General features: G+C 50.3%; 1 protein-coding gene across 4 annotated transcripts in view; it reads left to right on the top strand.

The window, feature by feature from the left end:
• Window positions 1-19,920, top strand: part of ZNF862 (zinc finger protein 862) — a 38,080-nt gene extending 18,160 nt beyond the window's left edge. For all 4 annotated transcript variants that reach the window (XM_060625547.3, XM_060625533.3, XM_060625538.3 and 1 more), the window contains 3 exons: window positions 11,577-11,681; window positions 13,014-15,128; window positions 16,667-19,920. In XM_060625547.3, the coding sequence (XP_060481530.3) occupies window positions 11,577-11,681; window positions 13,014-15,128; window positions 16,667-16,842 (2,396 nt within the window). In that variant the 3' untranslated portion in view covers window positions 16,843-19,920. The remainder of the gene's footprint in view (window positions 1-11,576; window positions 11,682-13,013; window positions 15,129-16,666) is intronic.
• Window positions 19,921-19,999: the final 79 nt, after the last annotated feature.

The following is a 19,999-nucleotide window of genomic DNA, read 5'->3' on the forward strand; positions in this document are numbered from 1 at the left end:
ATACTGTGAGATCATGACCTGAGCCAAAACCAACAGTCAGATGCCTAACCGACTGAGCCACCCAGATGCCCTAGGAATGGGGAGATCTTAGCTAACTGGGGGAAATAAGGGACAGTCCCATCTTGGTTATGCTTAGTTGGATGAACAATAAGTATCATCAGAGGAAGGGCAATTAATTTTGCTTGAGGGTAGCAGGCAAGAGTCAGGAAGGCTTTATAGAGAATGGGGACATCCTCTTTAGTCGTCTGAGAAATTAAAATGGGTACAGAAGTCTAGAAATAGGGGCACCTGGGTGATCCAATCAGTTAAGCACCCAACTCTTGATTTTGACTCAGGTCATGATCTCACGGTTTGTGGGAATGAGCCCCACATCAGGCCCTGTGCTGACAGTGTGGAGCCTGCTTGGGATTCTCTCTCTCTCTCTCTCTCTCTCTCTCTCTCTCTCTCTGCCTCTCCCTCTTGCTGCTCCTCCCCCACTCACACTCTATCTGTCTCTCTCAAAATAAATAAATATTAAAAAAAAATAAAAATAGGTGCGCCTCGGTGGCTCAGTCAGTTAAGCGTCCGACTTTGGCTCAGGTCATGATCTTGTAGTTCATGGGTTTGGGCCCCGCATCAACTGTTTGTGCTGACAGCTCAGAGCCTTGGAGCCTGCTTCGGATTCTGTCTCTCTCTCTCTCTCTCTCTCTCTCTCTCTCTCTGCCCCTTCCCTGCTCATGCGTGCTCTCTCTCTCTTTCAAAAATAAACATTAAATTTTTTAATTAAAAAATAATAAAATTAAAAATAAATAAAAGTATTTTAAGGAGCCTTGAGAATATAAGTGGGGCCAAAGATAAATGATTTGTATGTTTAAAAATGACCTGTGTTAAAGGGCATTGGGCTGGTATTTGGGATATAAAACAGTGTTGAAACAGTGGAGGTGCTATTCGTTTTGCTTTGATGAGTTTTTTTCCCTCCCATACTTTATTCTCCTGTGACAAGTACTTTAAGAGTTGAAAATCAAATATTATTTGGTACTAGCTTTCAATTATTTTTCTACAAAAAGAACTTCTCCTTGGAGTGAACACAATTTGTGAAAAAGAAAACCCTATTATAATTTTTGCAGCCAAGAGAAGTTCTATTAGCCTTTAAAAAAAATCTCCCATCCATTTTTTAAAGGCTTTTAAAATATATGTTTATTTATTTATTTTTGAGGGAGAGAGAGATAGAGCATGGGTGGGGAAGGGCAGAGAAAGAGGAGGAGAGAAAAATCCCAAGCGCAGAGCCTGATGTGGGGCTCGAACTCACAAACTGTGAGATGATGACTGAGCCGAAATCAAGAGTCAGCCGCTTAACTGATTGAGCCACCCAGACACCCCTCCCATCCATTTTTAATGCTTCTTATATTTTATCTTCAAATATTCTGATGATCTGCTTATACTGGGTATTACAGGAAGCTTCTGTGTTTTTCTTTTATTCTCCTGTGTGGAAATAATAACAGTGGTTTCTGCTGTCCACTGAGCATCTACTGAGCGTTGGTCCTGTGTTGAGTCTTTTATATATGTTCTCTCTCATCCTTAAAGCAAACCTCTACGGCAGGTAGTAGTAGCATTTTCAGATGAGAAAGCAGGCCTGGGAATCCCGACCATCTACCTGGAAAACGGAGAAACTGAAATTCTTTCTATTCTATTCTGTGCATTCCATGTGCCTTATACTCCTTCCATTCCCTGCTTTGTAGGTGTTTACGGGCACTTGGATTCCCTCTCTTTTCAAGATTTGTGCTAATCATATTGTTAATATAATAATAATAATAACACCAAATATGAGGTGAGATTATTTTAAGAATTCGAACAGTACAAGAATTTTCTAGAAGTCTCCACTCCCGTCCCCAATCCCCCTTGCTGGAAGTTACTAGTTTGCCTGGCTCTTTCAGACTTTCTCTGGAGGTCTCGGTTAGTTCCCTCCATCCAGGGGAACTGGCTGGAGAAAGGGGCCTGGCTGTCCCATGTGATCAGGTCATGTTGTAGTTCATTGTTGCTGTAGTTCATTGTAGTTCATGCTGTAGTTGCTGTGGTGGGTCTTTGGGGTCTGATGGTCATCAAGCTGCATCGCAGCACATTCTTGCTGTTGATTTCCTTTTGCTCTGATCCTTTCAGGAAGCCCAGCTAATTCTTCCATTGCTCTTGTTAGGGTTTACGGTTAGTAGATTTGTTCTTTCAGATTTTATAACTATTGTACCTGTTTTTAAAAGGTCTCGGGGCACCTGGGTGGCTCAGTTGGTTGAGTGTCTGATTTTTGATTCCGGCTCAGGTCGCGATCCCAGGGTCATGGGATCCAGCCCTGGATTGGGCTCCGTGCTGAGCCTGGAGCCTGCTTGAGATTCTCTCTCCCCCTCTGCCCCTCTCCCCTGCTCATGCGCTCTCTCTCTCTCTCTCTCAAAAAAAAAAGTCTCAGTTTGATATAGTCGAACTTAATATTAATTTCTGTCAGTTGTTGACAGTTAAATTGTACAGACTGAAGCTTTTCAACAGAGAGAATGTTTCCAGGGGAGGCCGCCCCCACCTGTCACACCCTCCTCGGTCTCATCAGCTGTCTCATCAATAGGACTGAACCTGTAGAGGACAGTCACTTTGTTTATGGAAAAAAGAAGAGGTTTGTGTTTTGTTTTTAATGCTTTGCTATTTCGCCCTTTTCGTACGTAGACTTGCTTATTTCGAGCTACTTATCACTCTACAGAGCTTCTGACTATGCTTTTACTTCCATGCTTTAAATTCTGGTTTCAGAGTTTGGTCATATTTGATGATGTCTCTTATTTCCCCCCCTAAAAGAAAACTCAGATCCTGCTGTTAAGAAACTAGTATTTGTCAGTGACAGAAGTAGACCTGCCAATATAGGGACTATGCAGTAGCCCTTGTTTTTATTAGTAAGAGTGTCACCCCACGCCAAGGGGCAGGTCACACACTTCAGGTGGGCACTGCCCTTTCTATGGGCGCGGTCATCAGCTACAGCCAGAACTCACAGAGCTGGGGGCAAGAAGTCATGCCACTAGGTGGAAACCAAAACCTAGTAGGAGGGCCTCGGTGAGAGACGAGTGGGAGCTCGAATGGCTCACGTGATGTGTAGGGAGGCAGCTGCTGTACAGTGGGGCTGTGCAGGAGACAGGGAGCGACCCAAGGCAGCTTCTCCCAGCCGACTCATGGGTAGGGCCTGCCAGCCTTCGGACGGAGGTAGCCTGGAAGGATCAGAAGTCCGTCTTTGCAAGCCAAACCATTTCTATGAACTTTTATGGAGGGTGTGTGTGTGTGTGTGTGTGTGTGTGTGTGTGTGTCTGTGTGTGTGTGTGTGTGTGTCTGTGTGTGTGTGTCTGTGTGTGTGTGTGTGCATGCACATGCACTTGTTGTAGTTAGGGCCCCTTTGCCCTTTTGCCATTACTAAGACGTAGAAAAATTTGTTTGAAATTCCCTTCTGTCTCCCTCGTTCTGAAGGGAACAAAAAGGAGAGGGTTTTGGCAGCATTTTAGCCACAGCTTCCAAGAGGTCCAGTTGGGGCGCAGTACCCCTGGGCCCGGTGTGGCGGTGGCGGGGCAGGCAAAGGTGGCCGGTCCCCAAGGAGAATAGAACTGAGGCGAACAGATTCAGGGATATTCAGTCTCCTGTGTGTTTCCAGTTTTTATTTACAAATATTTCTCCATAATCATGTTTTTGAAACCTAAGTAGTTCTAACAGGACTTATACCACAAAATGACAGTACCCTATCCCGGCTTTCTCTGTTGCTGGGTCCTCCTCCCCAAAGTCTTCTAGCTGTTTCTTCTAGTAATGTGCCTCATTATTTCTAAGAAATACACACAGACATTATTTTTTCAAAGAGCGAACCTCAGGGGCGCCTGGGTGGCGCAGTCGGTTAAGCGTCCGACTTCAGCCAGGTCACGATCTCGCGGTCCGTGAGTTCGAGCCCCGCGTCGGGCTCTGGGCTGATGGCTCGGAGCCTGGAGCCTGTTTTCCGATTCTGTGTCTCCCTCTCTCTCTGCCCCTCCCCCGTTCATGCTCTGTCTCTCTCTGTCCCAAAAATAAATAAAAAACGTTGGAAAAAAAAATTAAAAAAAAAAAAAAAAAAGAGCGAACCTCATAGTTTACACTCGTAATACAGCTTTATTCTTTGCCACCGCTACTTGTTTGGATCAGCTCTGTGCATGTGGTTCTTTTCTCCTCACTCTTTGGGTGGTCAAAAGAAAATTCAGAGAGCTTTACGTGATACGAGTATTATATTGAACAAGAAACCAACTGTTCGTGAACAGGGAGGCCTCACACCCAAAGTGGTTAAGAGCTTGACTCTCAGCAGTTAGAATTCAGGGAGTATGTTGTTTGGTTTTTTAAATTGTGATTCATTACTAGAAACTTCTGTTCTTTTTAGAGTAGTAGCACTGTGTAAGTTTTCTTGTGCGCAGCCGGCTGGCTTAGAAGCCGTAAGGTCACAGTGCTATGAAGAAAGCTTCAGTTTTGTTTAGGGTCAACGCCCCCGTTTAGGTGAAATTGGGGCAGTTAAAGATTTGGTTACGTGATTATGAATGGTTTAGGGGGTCTGTTCAAATTGTGGCCTCCATTTTGGTTTCCCTTTAGCCGGGTGAGATCCGTTGCCACACAATAAATAAATATCACAAATTTAGTGGCTAAATTTTTAACCCATTTATTATCTTGAAGTTCTGGAGGTCAGAAGTCCAGATGGGCTCAGCTACGTTCACTGCTTAGGGTCTCACGTGGCCACAGTCAAGGTGTCCATCAGACTGGCTCCTATCAGGAGGTTCTGGGAACAATCACTGCCAAGAGCATCCAGGCTGTTGGCAGAATCCAGTTCCTTCTCAGTGGTAGGACTGAGGTCCCTGTTTTCTTGCTGGCTTTCGACCAGGGGTCATTCTCAGCTCCTGCAGGCTGCCCTCTGTCCCTTCCATGCGGCCTTCTCCATCCTTGGGCCAGCAACAGTGTGTCGAATCCTGTTGGTCCTTTGTTTTGCTTTGTTTTAAAAAAATTTCTTTAAATCTCTATTTATTTTTGAGAGAGAGACAGAGTGTGAGCAGAGGAGGAGCAGAGAGAGAGGGAGACACAGAATCCGAAGCAGAGCTATCAGCACAGACCCTGACACGGGGCTCAAACTCACGAACTATGAGATCATGACCCGAGCCAAAGTCGGATGCTTAACCGACTGAGCCACGCCCCTGCTTTGTTTTTGAAAGTTTATTTATTTGTTTTGAGAGAGAGAGTGTGTGAGAGCTAGTGCAGACGTGTGAGCCGGGGAGGGACAGAGAGAGAGGGAGAGAGACAGAATCCCAAGCAGGCTCCACACTGTCAGCACAGAGCCCGACACGGGGCTCGATCCCATGAACCATATCATGACCAGAGCCAAAGTCAAGAGTTGGGTGTTTAACTGACTGAGCCCCCCAGGTGCCCCTGTTGATGCTTTGAAGCTCTGACTTCTCTGCTTCTAAAGGGTTGATGTGGTTAGGTGAGTCAGCCACATAACCTCTCTTTTGCCACGTCATGCCACATACCCACGGGTATGAGGTCAGGTCACAGGTTCCACCCACACTGCAAAGGGTAGGGATCAGGAAGGGCCAAGGTCCCTGGAGCTCATGTTAGAATTCCACCTACCCCATGAGAGAATGTCGTTTTTCTTGAGTGATACGTGCAGAAGTATTTAGGGATAAAAGGGGGTATGAAAAGAGTGTAGTCTCAATGGTTCAGAAAAATATCACCTATGTAATATTTACGTATTATTCATACATGTATGCAGAGAGAGGAGAGAAAGAGGGGAGGGGAGGGCACACGAACATATGAGTGAGAAAACAAACAGGACAAAACGTAAATGATTGGAGTTTCTTGTATTATTATTGACACTATAAGTTTTAAATGGCACAAAAATTTACCCCCCTGCAAAGTTAGGAAGTAAAAGTGTAGGCTTTGTCGGGTAGTAAACTATCTGGACTTCGTCTAAAGCTGAAGTTTCTTGCCCCTTCCCACTCCACCTGCCTCTGGTCTGGAATCTGGTGTCTTGTGTAGGAAGAAGGGAGTTCTCCTAACCTCCGCCTGGCCCGGGACTTCTGGTGTGTCCGGGGCGGGGGTGGGGGGCGCAGTGGTGGGTGAGTGGGGAGGAGAGGTGCCACAAAGCTTTTACCTGGCTTCCACTCGTGGCTCGGATAGTTGAAAGCTGATTCTCTGGGTGAGTTTGTGGGCTCTACGCTCCCCCGCCATCCCTTACTGCCACCTGTTCTACACGGTGAATGTCTGTTTTGGCCGTCAGCCCCATAGTGGCTCATTCCTGGGCTGCCAACAGGCAGTCATGGGCAGAGTCCCTGGAAGTGGCTCCAGACCCTTCTCTTTCCCTCAGGGGCCCACATCTGGAGCATGGAAAACACTTAGGTATCCTTTGCTCCGACAAAGTCTGGGAATGTAGGCTGTTCCCAACATGGCCACCATGAAGGAGCCCATCAGATTCTGCCTTTTAGTCTTTTCCAGGCCTGGATTCATGAGGAGCCCCATAGCCCAGGAGATAAAGGTCAGGATGTCATCCCCATTAGGCTTAAGGTCAGGGGAAAGTAGCTCGTGCCACCTCTCTCCATGGTGGGGGAGGGGTCCTCACAGTGTACTTGACATCTATTTCCAGAAACATCTCTAGTATCCAGCTTCCTGTCCTCTTCACTCCCAGTGCACCGACTCCCTGTGTCGAGGGCTCAGGTCCCAGCCCAGTGTTTCAACCACCCACTTTCCAAGTCAGGCCTCAGTGGTCTAGCTTTGGGATGGGGGACAGTTGGCTCCTATCTTTTTGGTTTTTTTGTTTTGTTTTTTAAATTTTTTTTATGCGCATTTATTTTTGAGAGAGAGAGAGACAGAGACAGAGCGTGAGTGGGGGAGGGGCAGAGAGAGAGGGAGACACAGAATCCAAAATAGGCTCCAGGCCCTGAGCTGTCAGCACAGAGCCCAGTGAGGGGCTTGACCTCACAAACGGAGAGATCATGACCTGAGCCCAAGTCAGACAACTTAACTGACTGAGCCACCTGGGCGTTCCTCCTATCTTTTGGACCTTGAACCAAAACAGACGGGCAGACTCACACTTTAGTATGTCTGTTGCTGTTCCTGGTTTGTTGATTTTAGAGTGATACTCGCTCTTGATTCCTACTGTGGATGATGAAGATCCGGCCCTCTTACGCCACCCTGGGCCCCCATCTGTCCCTCAATCCTCTCAGAACAAGTATATCATGCTGTTTTGGTTAATTCAATGTAAATTATTTGCATAATTATGATGATGTATTATTTATTTCTGATCAAAGTGGCATAGTATGATGATTTTCCTTGTAGGATTTCCCCCCCCGAGATTGAAATTTTTTCTTTTTTTTTTTGCTAGTTTTCTGTACTATTGCCAATTCTTCTCCAACTGTCCAGCGGAATTCTAAACCTCCTCTGAAGAGCTTTTCCACATGCTCAGACATCCTGTGACCGATCAATTTCATTCTTTCCCCGGGGGCTTCTGTTATCAGGTCTCCATTCTCCTGCCCTGTCCGACAAGCTGGTTATTCTTTAGGCCTGCACAGCTGTGGCCTCAGAGTTCCCTTTGTCCCCCTCCTGTCCCCTGGCTGTATCTCTTCCAGGTTTATATCTTCATTTTTTGGAGCACATCTTCCAGTAACCTCCCAAAAAAGGCTGCATGGGAGGACATGCCTTATGCTGCTTTCCAATTGGTAACTTGGTGGGGGGGGGGGGTGGCGCCTAGATGGCTCAGTTGGTTGAGTGTCCAACTTTGGCTCAAGTCATGGTCTCACAGTTCGTGAGTTCGAGCCCTGCATTGGGCTCTGTGCTGTCAGTGCGAAGCCCGATTCAGGTCCCCTGTCCCCCTTGCTGTCTGCCCCTCCCCTGCTCTCTCTCTCTCAAAAATAAACACTAAAAAAAAAATGGTAGCTTGGAAATAGTTTCCTCAGTATTTTGAAAGCATTGCATTTAGGTTTTACTGGTGCTGAAGAGAAGTTAAAATACCTTTTTTTTTTTTTTTTTTCATTGTTTATTTTTTCTTTTATTTTTTTTTTATTTTTTAATATATGAAATTTACTGTCAAATTGGTTTCCATACAACACCCAGTGCTCATCCCAAAAGGTGCCCTCCTCAATACCCATCATCCACCCTCCCCTCCCTCCCACCCCCCATCAACCCTCAGTTTGGTCTCAGTTTTTAACAGTCTCTTATGCTTTGGCTCTCTCCCACTCTAACCTCTTTTTTTTTTTTTTTTTTTTTTTAAATACCTTTTTTTTAAAATTCTTTTTTAATGTTTATCTTTGAGAGACAGACAGACAGAATGTGAGCAGGAGAGGGGAAGAAAGAGAGGGAGACACAGAATCTGAAGCAGGCTCCAGGCTCCGAGCTCCCAGCACAGAGTCTGACATGGGGGTCGAACTCATGGACCACGAGTTGATGACCTGAGCCTAAGTCAGATGCTTAACCCACTGAGCCACCCAGGCGCCCCTAAATACCTTTTTCTAACTAAATCTTTGAACACAGCCTGTTTTATTCTACTCTGAAAGTTTTCAAGATCTAGTCTAGTGTTCTGAAGTGTTTATAGCATCAGTGACTTTTCACTTCTTGTTCTGGGTACCTAGTGCTTCCCTTCCACTTGAAAACTTGCATTTTCCGGTTTAGGGGGACATTCTTGTATGATTTCTTCCTATTGATTTTCTCTTTTCTTTCCTCCAAAAAGCCCTATCAGTTAGATAGTGGACTTCCTAAATTGAGCCTCTGGTTTTATTTTCTTCTCCTTCCCCACCTCTCCCTCCTTCTGCTTCTCCTTTTTTGCTTCTGTCTTTTTTGTTCTACTTTCTTGGAGATTTTCTCAATTTTATTTGCTAACAATCTACTTAATTTTGTCATTTGTTCTATCGTATTTTGTTGTTTTTTAATGCTATTTTTGAGGGAGAAAGAGACAGAGCGTGAGTGGGGGAGGGGCAGAGAGAGAGGGAGACACAGAATCCAAAGCAGGGTCCAGGCTCTGAGCTGTCAGCACAGAGCCCGACATGGGGCTTGAACCCATGAACTGTGAGATCATGACCTGAGCCAAAGTCCAAAGCTTAATCAACTGAGCTGCCCAGGTGCCCCTCTTCTATCATACTTTTAATCTAAGAACCCCTATGACTCTCTTCGTGGGTGACTGTCGTGACTTTTCTCTCTGGGAACAGGAATTCAGGCTTGTTTTTTGGAGATCTGTTTCGTTCCTTGCAGTTTCTCTAGTTCCTCCGATATCTTTCCTACCCGTTTCATGTCAGAGGCTTGTCTTAAATAAATATCGTGTGGTTCATCCAGGTTTAAGAGTAAAGCCTTGACAAACCTTGGCTGGAAGCTCTGTGCGCAGCTGGGACTCATCAAGGGGTGGGTTTCACTGCAGGGTGTCCGCTGTGAGCCTGCAGGTCTCACTGAGAATCTTGCAAAAGTCAATGTCCCGGAGGCCTTTGGGGCAGAAGGGGACAGGGAGGGGCAATTCTCTTTCTCCAAAGAAAACTCTTCCAGGGGCACCTGGGTGGCTCAGTCCGTTAAGCATCCAACTCTTGATTTCGGCTCAGGTCATGATCTCACCAATCGATCGTGAGTTCCAGCCCCGTATTCAGCTCTGTGCTCGGAGCCTGTTTGGGATCCTCTCTCTCCCTTTCTCTCTGCCCCTCCCCTGCACTCTCTCTCTCTCTCTCTCTCTCTCTCTCTCTCTCTAAGATAAATAATAAATAAACACTTTTAAAAGAAGAAAAGAAAACTCTTCCAAGTCCCCTGGTTGGGGCCAGAAGCCAAGCCCGTGTTCTTGGAGCTGAGTAGTGCACATTTCCGAACACAGACTCTTTCTTCATTATCATGACCCTTCTCCTTCTTTGTCCACTATCCCCACCCTCCCCGGGCCTGGAACCTTCCCACTTCTGTTTTTCTGTGGACTAAATCTCCATTCTCCTCCTCAAGTGAGGGTAGGTGGGGGTGGCGGTGTTCTCTGGTTTCCTGGGGCAGGTGGGACGACCCGGGTTGGAATGGTCTCTGCAGACTGTGGGCCCGCCCTTTCTACCCGTTTCTAACTCACCACCTTCTGCCGCTCATGGCGCCTCGTCCCGAGTCTCTGGGGGATTCTGCCATTAGATCCGCTTCTTTCTCCTTGCCACCTACTTTGCCAGCATCTGGTGTTCAGTAACTTTTCCTTGTATTATTATTATTATTATTATTATTATTATTATTCCATTGCCCTCATTTTAGACATGTTTTAAGGATTTATCCAGTCTACTGCACTTTAACAATGTATTAAATTATATTTTTATTAGTAGTAAATATATGGATACCCACTCATAACAGATACAAATATATAAATGTATTCAAGTGACCCTAGAGATGAACAGTGACAATAATCACTATTTTCCCAGAAGCACCCACGCTTAGCAGTTGTATTTGTCTTTCCAAAGGGAATTTACACACACATTCACACACATACCAAAGCATGTAGGTAGATATTAATGGATTTTATTTATTTATTTATTTAAAAAAATTTTTTTTAGTGTTTATTTTTGAGAGACAGAGACAGCATGAGTGGGAGAGGGCAGAGAGAGAGAGAGGGAGACCCAGAATATGAAGCAGGCTCCAGGCTCTGAGCTGTCAGCCCAGAGCCCGACGCGGGGCTCGAACTCACAGACCGCGAGATCATGACCTGAGCCGAAGTCAGACACTCAACTGACTGAGCCACCCAGGCGCCCCTATTTCAAATCAAGAAATCAATTTCTTTGCCTACCCCTGAGAATATTCATTTTTTAAATAAAAGGCAGTGCTTAACCCAGAGGCCTGACCTGCTTCTAGTCATATTTAAGGTTCCTCTGCAGGTGGCAGACTTTTTTTTTTTTTAACGTTTATTTATTTTTGAGATGAGAGAGAGCATGAACAGGGGAGGGGCAGAGAGAGAGGGAGACACAGAATCTGAAACAGGCTCCAGCCTCCAAGCTGTCAGCACAGAGCCCAACGCGGGGCTCGAACTCACGGACCATGAGATCATGACCTGAGCCGAAGTCAGACGCTTAACCGACCGAGCCACCCAGGCGCCCCAAGGCAGACATTTTTAAGGGGCCTTTCAAGTGCCCCTTGAAAATAACTCATGTAGTAAGACACCTGCCCGTAGGCCAGCCATGGTGGCTCTGGGGGCACTTGAGCCAGCATAGTGCCCGTGACAGTCTGACTCTTCTCGTGTGGCTTTACCATCCCTGCCCTCTCTCCTCCTGTTGTATCCTGTTTCCTCCGACACCCACCTTTCCTCTAGATGCAATCAGCTGACTCTTGTCTCCAGTGGCTGGTCCGCGGAGCTAAGGACGTTATGTATCCTGGCTAAGGGATGCATGTTAGCATCTGGACCTGACTGCCTCTCGGGCTTTATGCATAAATTGGCCTGCCACGTACGTATGTTTTCATCGTGGCCCTGGCTGAATAGACTTTCTTAAGAGATAGACCCAGAGCCACCCCTGAGTATTTCCGTTTCTGTGACTAGCTTCGGGCGGGCTACTTGACTTGGTGGTCCACAGCAGGGACCTCAGTGTGACTCTTCGTCCCTGCATTAGGGCCTGCGGCTGCCAAACCAGACTTGATCTCGAAGCTGGAACGTCGGGCTGCGCCCTGGATCAAGGACCCAAACGGGCCCAAGTGGGGGAAAGGTCGTCCTCCAGGTGAGTCTTGACCTACTGAGCTCTGAAGGGCACATCCTGGGGCCCACGTGGCCACGACGGGTCACACAGTGTTCACTCAGCCATCCCTGTCCTGCTTCTGTTGTGCAACAGGCCTTGTTTTAGGCCCTGGTGGACAAAGATGAGTAAGAAACTTAACTGTGCCGTCCAAGTGTCAGACAGCCTGGGAAATGGGGTCTGTATGGGAAAAACGAGGCCCTTTCATGAGCAGAATGTTAATGGGGTCTGTGGTAGAGCTGGTGGGGGCGATGTGTGGGAGACACTGGTTATAAGGAACTCTGTGACTGCAGGCCTGCAAGCCGCCCTTCTTCCCTCCCCCTCCAGTTTTTAGTGACAGCACCCTGGCCTGTGAGAGTTCACTGTTTTGTGTATCTCAGTCAGGGGCTTATTGGCTAGTAGCTACTGCAAATACTTCGGTACCTCCCTTCTTTCTTTTTTTTTTTTTATAAGATTTTTTAAATGTTTATTTTTTTTAATTTTTTTAAATTTTTTTAATGTTTTTATTTATTTTTTTGAAGGAGAGAGAGACAGACAGACAGACAGACAGAGCATGAGTGGGGGAAGAGCAGAGAGAGAGGGAGACACAGAATCCGAAGCAGGCTCCAGGCTCCAAGCTGTCGGCACAGAGCCTGATGCGGGGCTCGAACTCACGAACCATGAGATCATGACCCGAGCTGAAGTCGGACGCTCAACGGACTAAGCCACCCAGGCGCCCCTTAAATGCTTATTTTTTGAGAGGCGGGGGGAAGGGCAGAGAGAGAGGGGGACGTAGGATCCGAAGTGGGCTCTGCACTGACAGTAGACAGCCCGATGCAGAGCTTGAACTCACAAACTGTGAGATCATGACCTGAGCTGGAGTTGGATGCTTAACCGACTGAGCCGCCCAGGCGCCCCTGTACCTTCCTTCTTTCTAAGGCTCGTAAGACGACTTATGGATACTTAACCTCATTTCTTTGTGGTGCCCGAAAGAGGATTGAAGTCACTTGTTTATCCAATAGCATCTATGGCCAAGGTGGCTCATTAAGCTTGCTAGCAGCTGATGTCACACGGTCCCAGGGTAGCTGTGTGGATGGAGAGAGGGAGGCTGGCTAAAGGTCCCACAAGGGTCAGTGGACCTCTCTTAGACCGCAAGCTGACTTACACAGATAACAATGGGGAACGGTTTAAAGAGAAGTCACTGATGATTTCTAGAAAGGTAGATCACATTCAGCTCTGCTTTGCATAAGGGATACTCATTAAATTGGATATCCTAGTTGATAGGAGGCTACAGAGTTCTGCACAGCAACACTAAGCACATTTGTATTTGCTCCAAAGGGAAGAAGAAAATGGTGGCCGGAAGAGAGGCAGAGGCACCGGCCTTGGCTGTAGAATCCACAGTGCTTCCGGCCCCTTCAGTGGAGACCCGTAGTTCCCACGGTAATCCCAGCCTTTGTGAAGTCGAAGTAGATGGACCCAGGAAAATCAAGAGGACTTACAGACCCCGTTCAATCCAGAGGTCATGGTTTGGGCAGTTCCCGTGGTTAGTAATCGACCCCAAAGAGACCAAGCTCTTCTGTTCAGCTTGCAAAGAAAGACCTAGTCTCCACGACAAATCATCCCGGTTAGTCCGCGGTTACACGGGGCCTTTTAAAGTGGAGACTTTGAAATACCACGAGGTCAGCAAAGCACACAAGCTCTGTGTCAACACCGTGGAAGTCAAGGAAGACACCCCTCAGGCTGCCCCGGTCCCAGAGATCTCCAGTGACCTGATGGCGAACATGGAGCACTTTTTCAACGCCGCCTACTCCATCGCTTATCACTCGAGGCCCCTGAATGACTTTGAGAAGATCCTGCAACTCCTCCAAAGCACCGGGACCATGATCTTGGGCAAGTACCGCAATCGCACCGCGTGCACGCAGTTCATCAAATACATCTCTGAGACTCTCAAGAAGGAGATCCTCGAGGATGTCCGGAGCTCCCCTTGTGTGAGCGTGTTGTTGGACAGCTCCACGGACGCCTCCGACCAGTCCTGCGTGGGGATTTATATCCGCTACTTTAAGGGCATGGAGGTGAAAGAGTCGTACATTACTTTGGCCCCTCTCTACAGTGAGACGGTGGACGGATACTTTGAGACCATCATCTCTGCCCTGGATGAACTGGACATCCCCTTCCGGAAGCCCGGTTGGGTGGTCGGCCTGGGAACCGATGGCTCGACCATGCTGAGCTGCAGAGGAGGCCTCGTGGAAAAGTTCCAGGAGGTCATCCCCCAGCTGCTGCCTGTCCACTGCGTCGCCCACCGGCTGCACCTGGCCGTGGTCGACGCTTGTGGGGGCATCGATCTGGTGAAGAAGTGTGACCGGCACATTCGGACCGTCTTCAAGTTTTATCAGTCCTCGAATAAAAGGCTGAACGAGCTGCAGGAAGGCGCGGCTCCCCTAGAGCAGGAAATCATCCGCCTGAAGGACCTGAACGCCGTCAGGTGGGTGGCCAGCAAGAGGCGCACGTTGAACGCGCTCATCGTGAGCTGGCCGGCCCTGGCGAGGCACCTCCAGGGCGTGGCGGAAGCCGGGGGCCAGATCGGGCACAGGGCCAGAGGCATGCTGAAGCTGATGAAAAGCTTCCATTTCGTCAAGTTCTGCCACTTCCTTTTGGACTTCCTGAGCATCTACAGGCCTCTGTCCGAGGTGTGCCAGAAGGAGATCGTGCTGATTACGGAGGTGAACTCCACACTGGGACGGGCCTACGTGGCCCTGGAGACCCTCCGTCACCAGGCAGGGCCCAAAGAGGAAGAGTTCAACGCCGGCTTCCGGGATGGGCGGCTCCATGGCATCTTCTTGGACAGAATGCAGATGGCAGAGCAGCGGTTCCAGGCGGACAGGGAGAGAATGATCCTGACCGGGATCGAGTACCTCCAGCAAAGGTTTGACACAGACCGGCCCCCGCAGCTCAAGAACATGGAGGTGTTTGACACCATGGCCTGGCCAAGTGGGATTGAACTTGCCGCTTTCGGGAACGATGACATTCTTGCCCTTGCCAGATACTTTGAGCTCTCCCTCCCCGCAGGGTACAGCGAGGAAGCACTCCTGGAGGAGTGGCTGGGCCTGAAAGCCATCGCCAAGAACCTCCCGTTCTCCATGCTGTGTAAGAACGCCCTGGCCCAGCACTACCGGTTCCCCTTGCTGAGCAGGCTGGTGGCGGTGGTGGCCTGCGTGCCCGTCTCCACCTCCTGCTGTGAGCGGGGCTTCAGTGCCATGAACCGGATCAGGACCGACGAGAGGACCAAGCTCTCCAACGAGGTGATCAACATGCTCATGATGACGGCAGTGAACGGTGTGGCAGTCACGGAGTACGACCCCCAGCCCGCCATCCAGCACTGGTACCTGACCTCCTCAGGCCGGCGTTTCAGCCACGTCTACACTTGTGCCCAAGCGCCACCTCGCTCCCATGTGGGTAAGTCCGTGTGACAGAGTTCCTGGATGTGGGAAAACGAAGGGAGAGAATCTTATCTTCCCAATCCCATGCTGACCTTGGACACGGAGGTGTTCGACACTGTGTCAGCTGTCACGATAGGCGTGGTCTCAGTGGGTGAGCGAGACACGACATCTACCCTCACAGAGCTTATGATCCGGCTAGGGAGGCAGGGCATACTTGCTGCGGGCAGCAGGGAGTAGTTCTGAGAGCACGAATTTTCGGAGCCAGTCTGCCCGCTGGTTCCGCTAACTAGTGTGTGACGTCGGGCAGGTTAATCGCATTGTGCTTTGGTTTTTTTTCTGTAAAGTGAATTAATACGTGTCGAGTGCACAACGTCTGGCCCCTAATGCCAGCGGCACCCTCTGAAGGTTAAGACCAGGACTGGAAGTAACCAGAGGACTGGACAAGCTGGGGCAGTGAGCTCACGTTCTCCGCGGTGCTGTGTCGGCTCTTTCGGGAGGGAAGAAGTCAGGTCGGAGGGGCCGAGAAGAAGATTCTAGGTGGAGGAGAGGGCTGGAGCATCCTGGGCAGGGAGGCATCTGTGAGGGGGCACAGCCCAGCTAGCCTGGGGGCCGGGGTGGGGACGGACTGGAGGGACGCTTATGTTATATGGGAGGTGAGTTACTGAGTCTGAAGTGAGCAAGTCTCCTCTTTTCAAGTAGTCCCTGAAAACCAAAGAGGGCCTCCAGGCTATTCGTGTGTCACTTCTCAGTGACAGCAATGAAGTTTCTTCCTTGACATCTTGTTGTTTCTGGTCCCCTTCCATTGCTTGTGCTCCTGTGTGGTTACCGCCCGGTCTGTGGTCATCAGCTGCGGACAGGGTGTCAGGCTTGCCAGGGGCTCCCCAGGAAGCAGGGCGGCCCTGGCCCCATTGCTGGGCAAGGGGAGGGGCCTGGGGTGGAAGTGGAGAGAGGAGACGGGGAGAAAGGTAGGGAGCTGGAGAGTGAATCCTTCGCCCACGCGTTTGCTGAGTGAGCTGCTCCCCGCGTCCAGCCATGTGGGGGTGAAGGGTGCTCTCAAGTGTGCCCTTTTGCAGGGGGCGGTGGGACTAGTACATCTGAAGCAAATACAGGGCACTACCGGATTTGATAGGATAAGGCCCTCCTTCCCAGGCAGGGTTCTCAACCTCAGCACTGTGGACACTGAGGGCTGGAAGGTTCCTCGTTGTAAGGCCCGGCCTGTGTGTGATTGGGTCGCCAGCAGCACCCCTGACCTGCACCCCTTACATACCCACTGGGCCCCCTTGGCACTCACCCAGTTGTAGCGATCAGAAGTGTGTCCAGGCATTGCCACGTGTCCCCTGGAGGGCAGAATCGCCCCAGGTGAGGCCCACCACCCCAGGGTGAGAGAACAGAGCAAGTCTAGAACAGGTCTGCCAAGAGCAGCGCAGTCATATCTCCAGGCTGTTCTGTATTCTCACCCAGCATTCCTTGGGGCACAGTGGATATGGGAAGGGGTCGTCATCTAATCTGTTTTCCCCTCCGTGTAACTGTGGGTTCTCTTTCCCCTCGCACAAGGACCAGGGCTCAGGAAGGAGAAGATGGGGGCACTCTATGTGGAGGAGGCTGTGACCCAGAAACCGCCCGTTCCACCCTACAAGGAGCCGGTGGAGATCCTGAAGGACTGCATCATGGACCCTCCTGACAGGCTCCTGTACCCCCCTACCAGCCAAGAGGCCCCCAAGCTGTCTTGACGGAGAGCTCACGTCGGAGCAGGAATCCTAGGGATTGCCTTGGAGGCCCCCCTCCCGCCCCCCCGCTGCTGCCTTGCCCCTGGGAATCATGGTGACAGGCTCTTTGCAGAATCAAGGCTGCCCTAGAGTCTTTGCTTGGGGGGGGGGGGTGCTCTCCAAGCACCAGGAAGTGGGCAGCGACAAGATAGTTAAGCCCACCTCCCAGAGGCAGGGTAATCAGGAGCACAAACCTGCTTCCCAAGGCCCCTTTCTGAGCAACGGTGACCTCCTGGCACTTAAATAAGCAGAAAGGTTCCTAGCTCAAATTCATTTTTAAGGTGCTTCAGGAAATAATCCCATCATGAAATATTCCACCCCATGATCTGGTAGCAAGAGGACTTCTCTGAAATGGGAGAGAGGCTGTTGGGGCTTTCAGAAGCACCCCCCCACCCCAGCATCCCCCCTGGATGGTTGGGGAGCGTTCTGGGGAGGCTGCCCACAGCCTCAGTGGCATGGAGGAGGCACTGTGAGGGCAGAGGATCACCAGGCTCTAGGGACCACCGGCCCGGCTCTGGGTCTCACCCTGGCTCTACAGCAGAAGCAGGGAAGCTTCAACTTCAGATGGGACACTTGTACCAGAGAATTTCTCTACCTCCTCCAGGGGCTCCCTTAGGAGGGGCAAGCCAAACCCTCTCCACAGAGCACTCCAGAGAGGTCATCCCGGGACAATGGAGGAAAAGTCTTTCCTGGAGGGAGCCTGCTGCTTCTCTGCGGTGGCGGCACTTATGTTTGACCTGAGCCTGGTTTCCTGAGGAGCAGACATGTCCACGCTTTCACTTGGGAGGCTTGGGCTCCAGCCCCAGCTCTGCCGCAGGCAGAGGTTCAACCGTAATGAATCTCTTCCTCTTTCCTGTGCCTCAGTTTCCCTCTCCATGACGTGGCAGCAGAGAATTCAAGTGCCTGCTGGCTCCTGGTCTGCCACTGGGCTGATGAGTGACGGCGCCTCCAGCTCCCCAAAAGTCAGACCTCGGGCTGCACAGAGTGGACGTAGCTGCCTTCAGCCCTTGTCCTCGTCCCTTGCTACCGACGTCCTTATTGCGGGAACAGAGCTCCCTAAATGTGCCATCAGCGTGGTGGCCTAGTCCGCTCTTCCCAGTTCTCTGGGACCCAGCCTGGGAGTCACTAGGGGTGCTTGTTAAATATGCTCAACTCCTTACCTGCTTGAGCGGATATCTGGGACTGGGGCTCAGCGACGGGCAGTTTGGAGCAAGGTCCTCCAGGAACTTCATGGGCTCACTCAAGCTTGAGAGCACTACCCTGGAGGCCCAGAAGGGTGTCTTGCACAACTATGTTCCCACTCCCCCTCACCCCTCTCCCCTCACTCCCTGAAGCAAAGCACTTTTCCCTCCAGGGCACTTCGTTTTGGCAGGTTCCTAGGCTGCTTATCTGCTGGGGATGATGTGGGGCCTGGGTCCCGCCTTCCTAACCTTCCTGGGTAGGAAACCAGGGGAGGTTAGAGGGCAGGTTTGACCCCTGCCTTTTGCTTGTTTTAGACAGGCAGGAAATGGTGCTGCGTCCTGGCCTTGCGCCGGGGGCCCCCGCCCTGTGCTGCATGCTAAGTCGCCTGGCCCTCAGCCATCGCTCTGTTCTCTCCTCTGTCCTGGGAGGTGCTGAGAGCCTCTGAGATGCTGGTATGGACTCTCGCCTTCTAACCACCCCCCCCCCCCCGGCCCGCCCCGGTTCCCAGTGTTTCTGACTCTCCCTTCCCGTCACCCACCTTTAGCACTTAGCCTTAGTGCCATTGTCTTCCTGTTTTCTTCAGCTGCGAACCAGGAATTCGTCCCCACTTTCTGCCTTCTATTAGTCTGTGGAAATGCCTCTCTTCCAGCCCCAGGGTCAGGGGTCTGGGGTATACCACGGGCCTTTAGAGCTGCAGCTCTGGCAGTGTTACTGTCCACACCGAGAGGGAGCCCAGGCCTCCCTCCCCCATTCACATAAGGTTCTGTGGGGAGTTCAGGACTCTGCCCTAGGCGAGGTGCTGGGGCTATAAATTGGTGGGGTGGAAGAGAGAAAGACCCCTTAAAATAGGGGTCGTTGCCCCCACCCTATCCATAGATCCCAAACGAGGTGACTTTCTGGCAAGCATCCTCCCTGGGGCTCTTCCATCCTGTAAGAATCCTCAGAGCATGAGGCTAGTCCCGCGAGCAGTGTTGTGTGTGTGAGCTCCACACACACAGTTCCCTGTGCAGCTCTAGGCGCTGAGGTGGAGGCCAGGTAGGGAAGCATCCAGCCTCCACATCCATGTACTGAGGAAGCCTCCAATACCAGCTTTTGAGAAAGTTGGGCCCCTTGGAGCGGGTGATGGAAAATGTTGTGTTGTTTTTTTTGTTTTTTTTTTTGCAGCTATTTGCACTGTCCACATTTCTTAAGAGGCACAGGCAGCCTAGTTAATGGCACAGAGGCCTACCGACGTTTTTGTGCAGGACCCCAGGGCTGACACGTGGTGAACACCTTTGCTGGAGACTATTACCCAGCCTGACCTCTTTGGTTTTGTTTCAAGGCACTTGCTGCATTTCAAATCCAGGGCCTGGAGACACCCTTGTTGGAGAGGCTTCCTATTTTTGCCTCACAAGAAAACAAGCTGAAGAGAAGGAGCAAGCCTTTGGCCAGAGTCCTAGCCACGCCTCCACCCTCCTGCACCAGCAACATGCGCAGATCCTGGCGTCCTCCCACCCCTGATGCCCAGAGGGTCTGACGTTCTGAGTAACCGGCATTATAACTGATGGTTTGATTTCAGTAGCCATAGAGACCAGGTGGGAGGGAATTCAGCCCCCTGCCCTCGCCAGACACCTAAGACAGTGTAACCTACCCCAGACCTTTTGGTTCTTCCTCAAGCCTACGTTGGGTTCCTGGGGCGCTAAGTATTTAGCAAGGCAGCGTGAAGATTGGCCGATTCCCTCATTCAGGTGGCCGTCAGCCAAGGATACTCAGGGCGATCGGCAGCCTCTTCTGGCTTCAGAGACGTGCAAATGAGGTTTAAAACCCCACGTTGGATTCGCAACTTTTTGCTCCCTGAATAAAGCCGTTTATTTCGACCCATGCTTGCGTCCTGTGAGTCTCCCCGGTCAAAGCTCTTCAAGAGCTGATCGAAGCTGGATCTGGCCCCTCGGAAAGCCCG

Source organism: Panthera onca, chromosome A2, assembly GCF_046562875.1.
Source record: "Panthera onca isolate mPanOnc1 chromosome A2, mPanOnc1 haplotype 2, whole genome shotgun sequence".
Classification (NCBI taxonomy): domain Eukaryota; kingdom Metazoa; phylum Chordata; class Mammalia; order Carnivora; family Felidae; genus Panthera; species Panthera onca.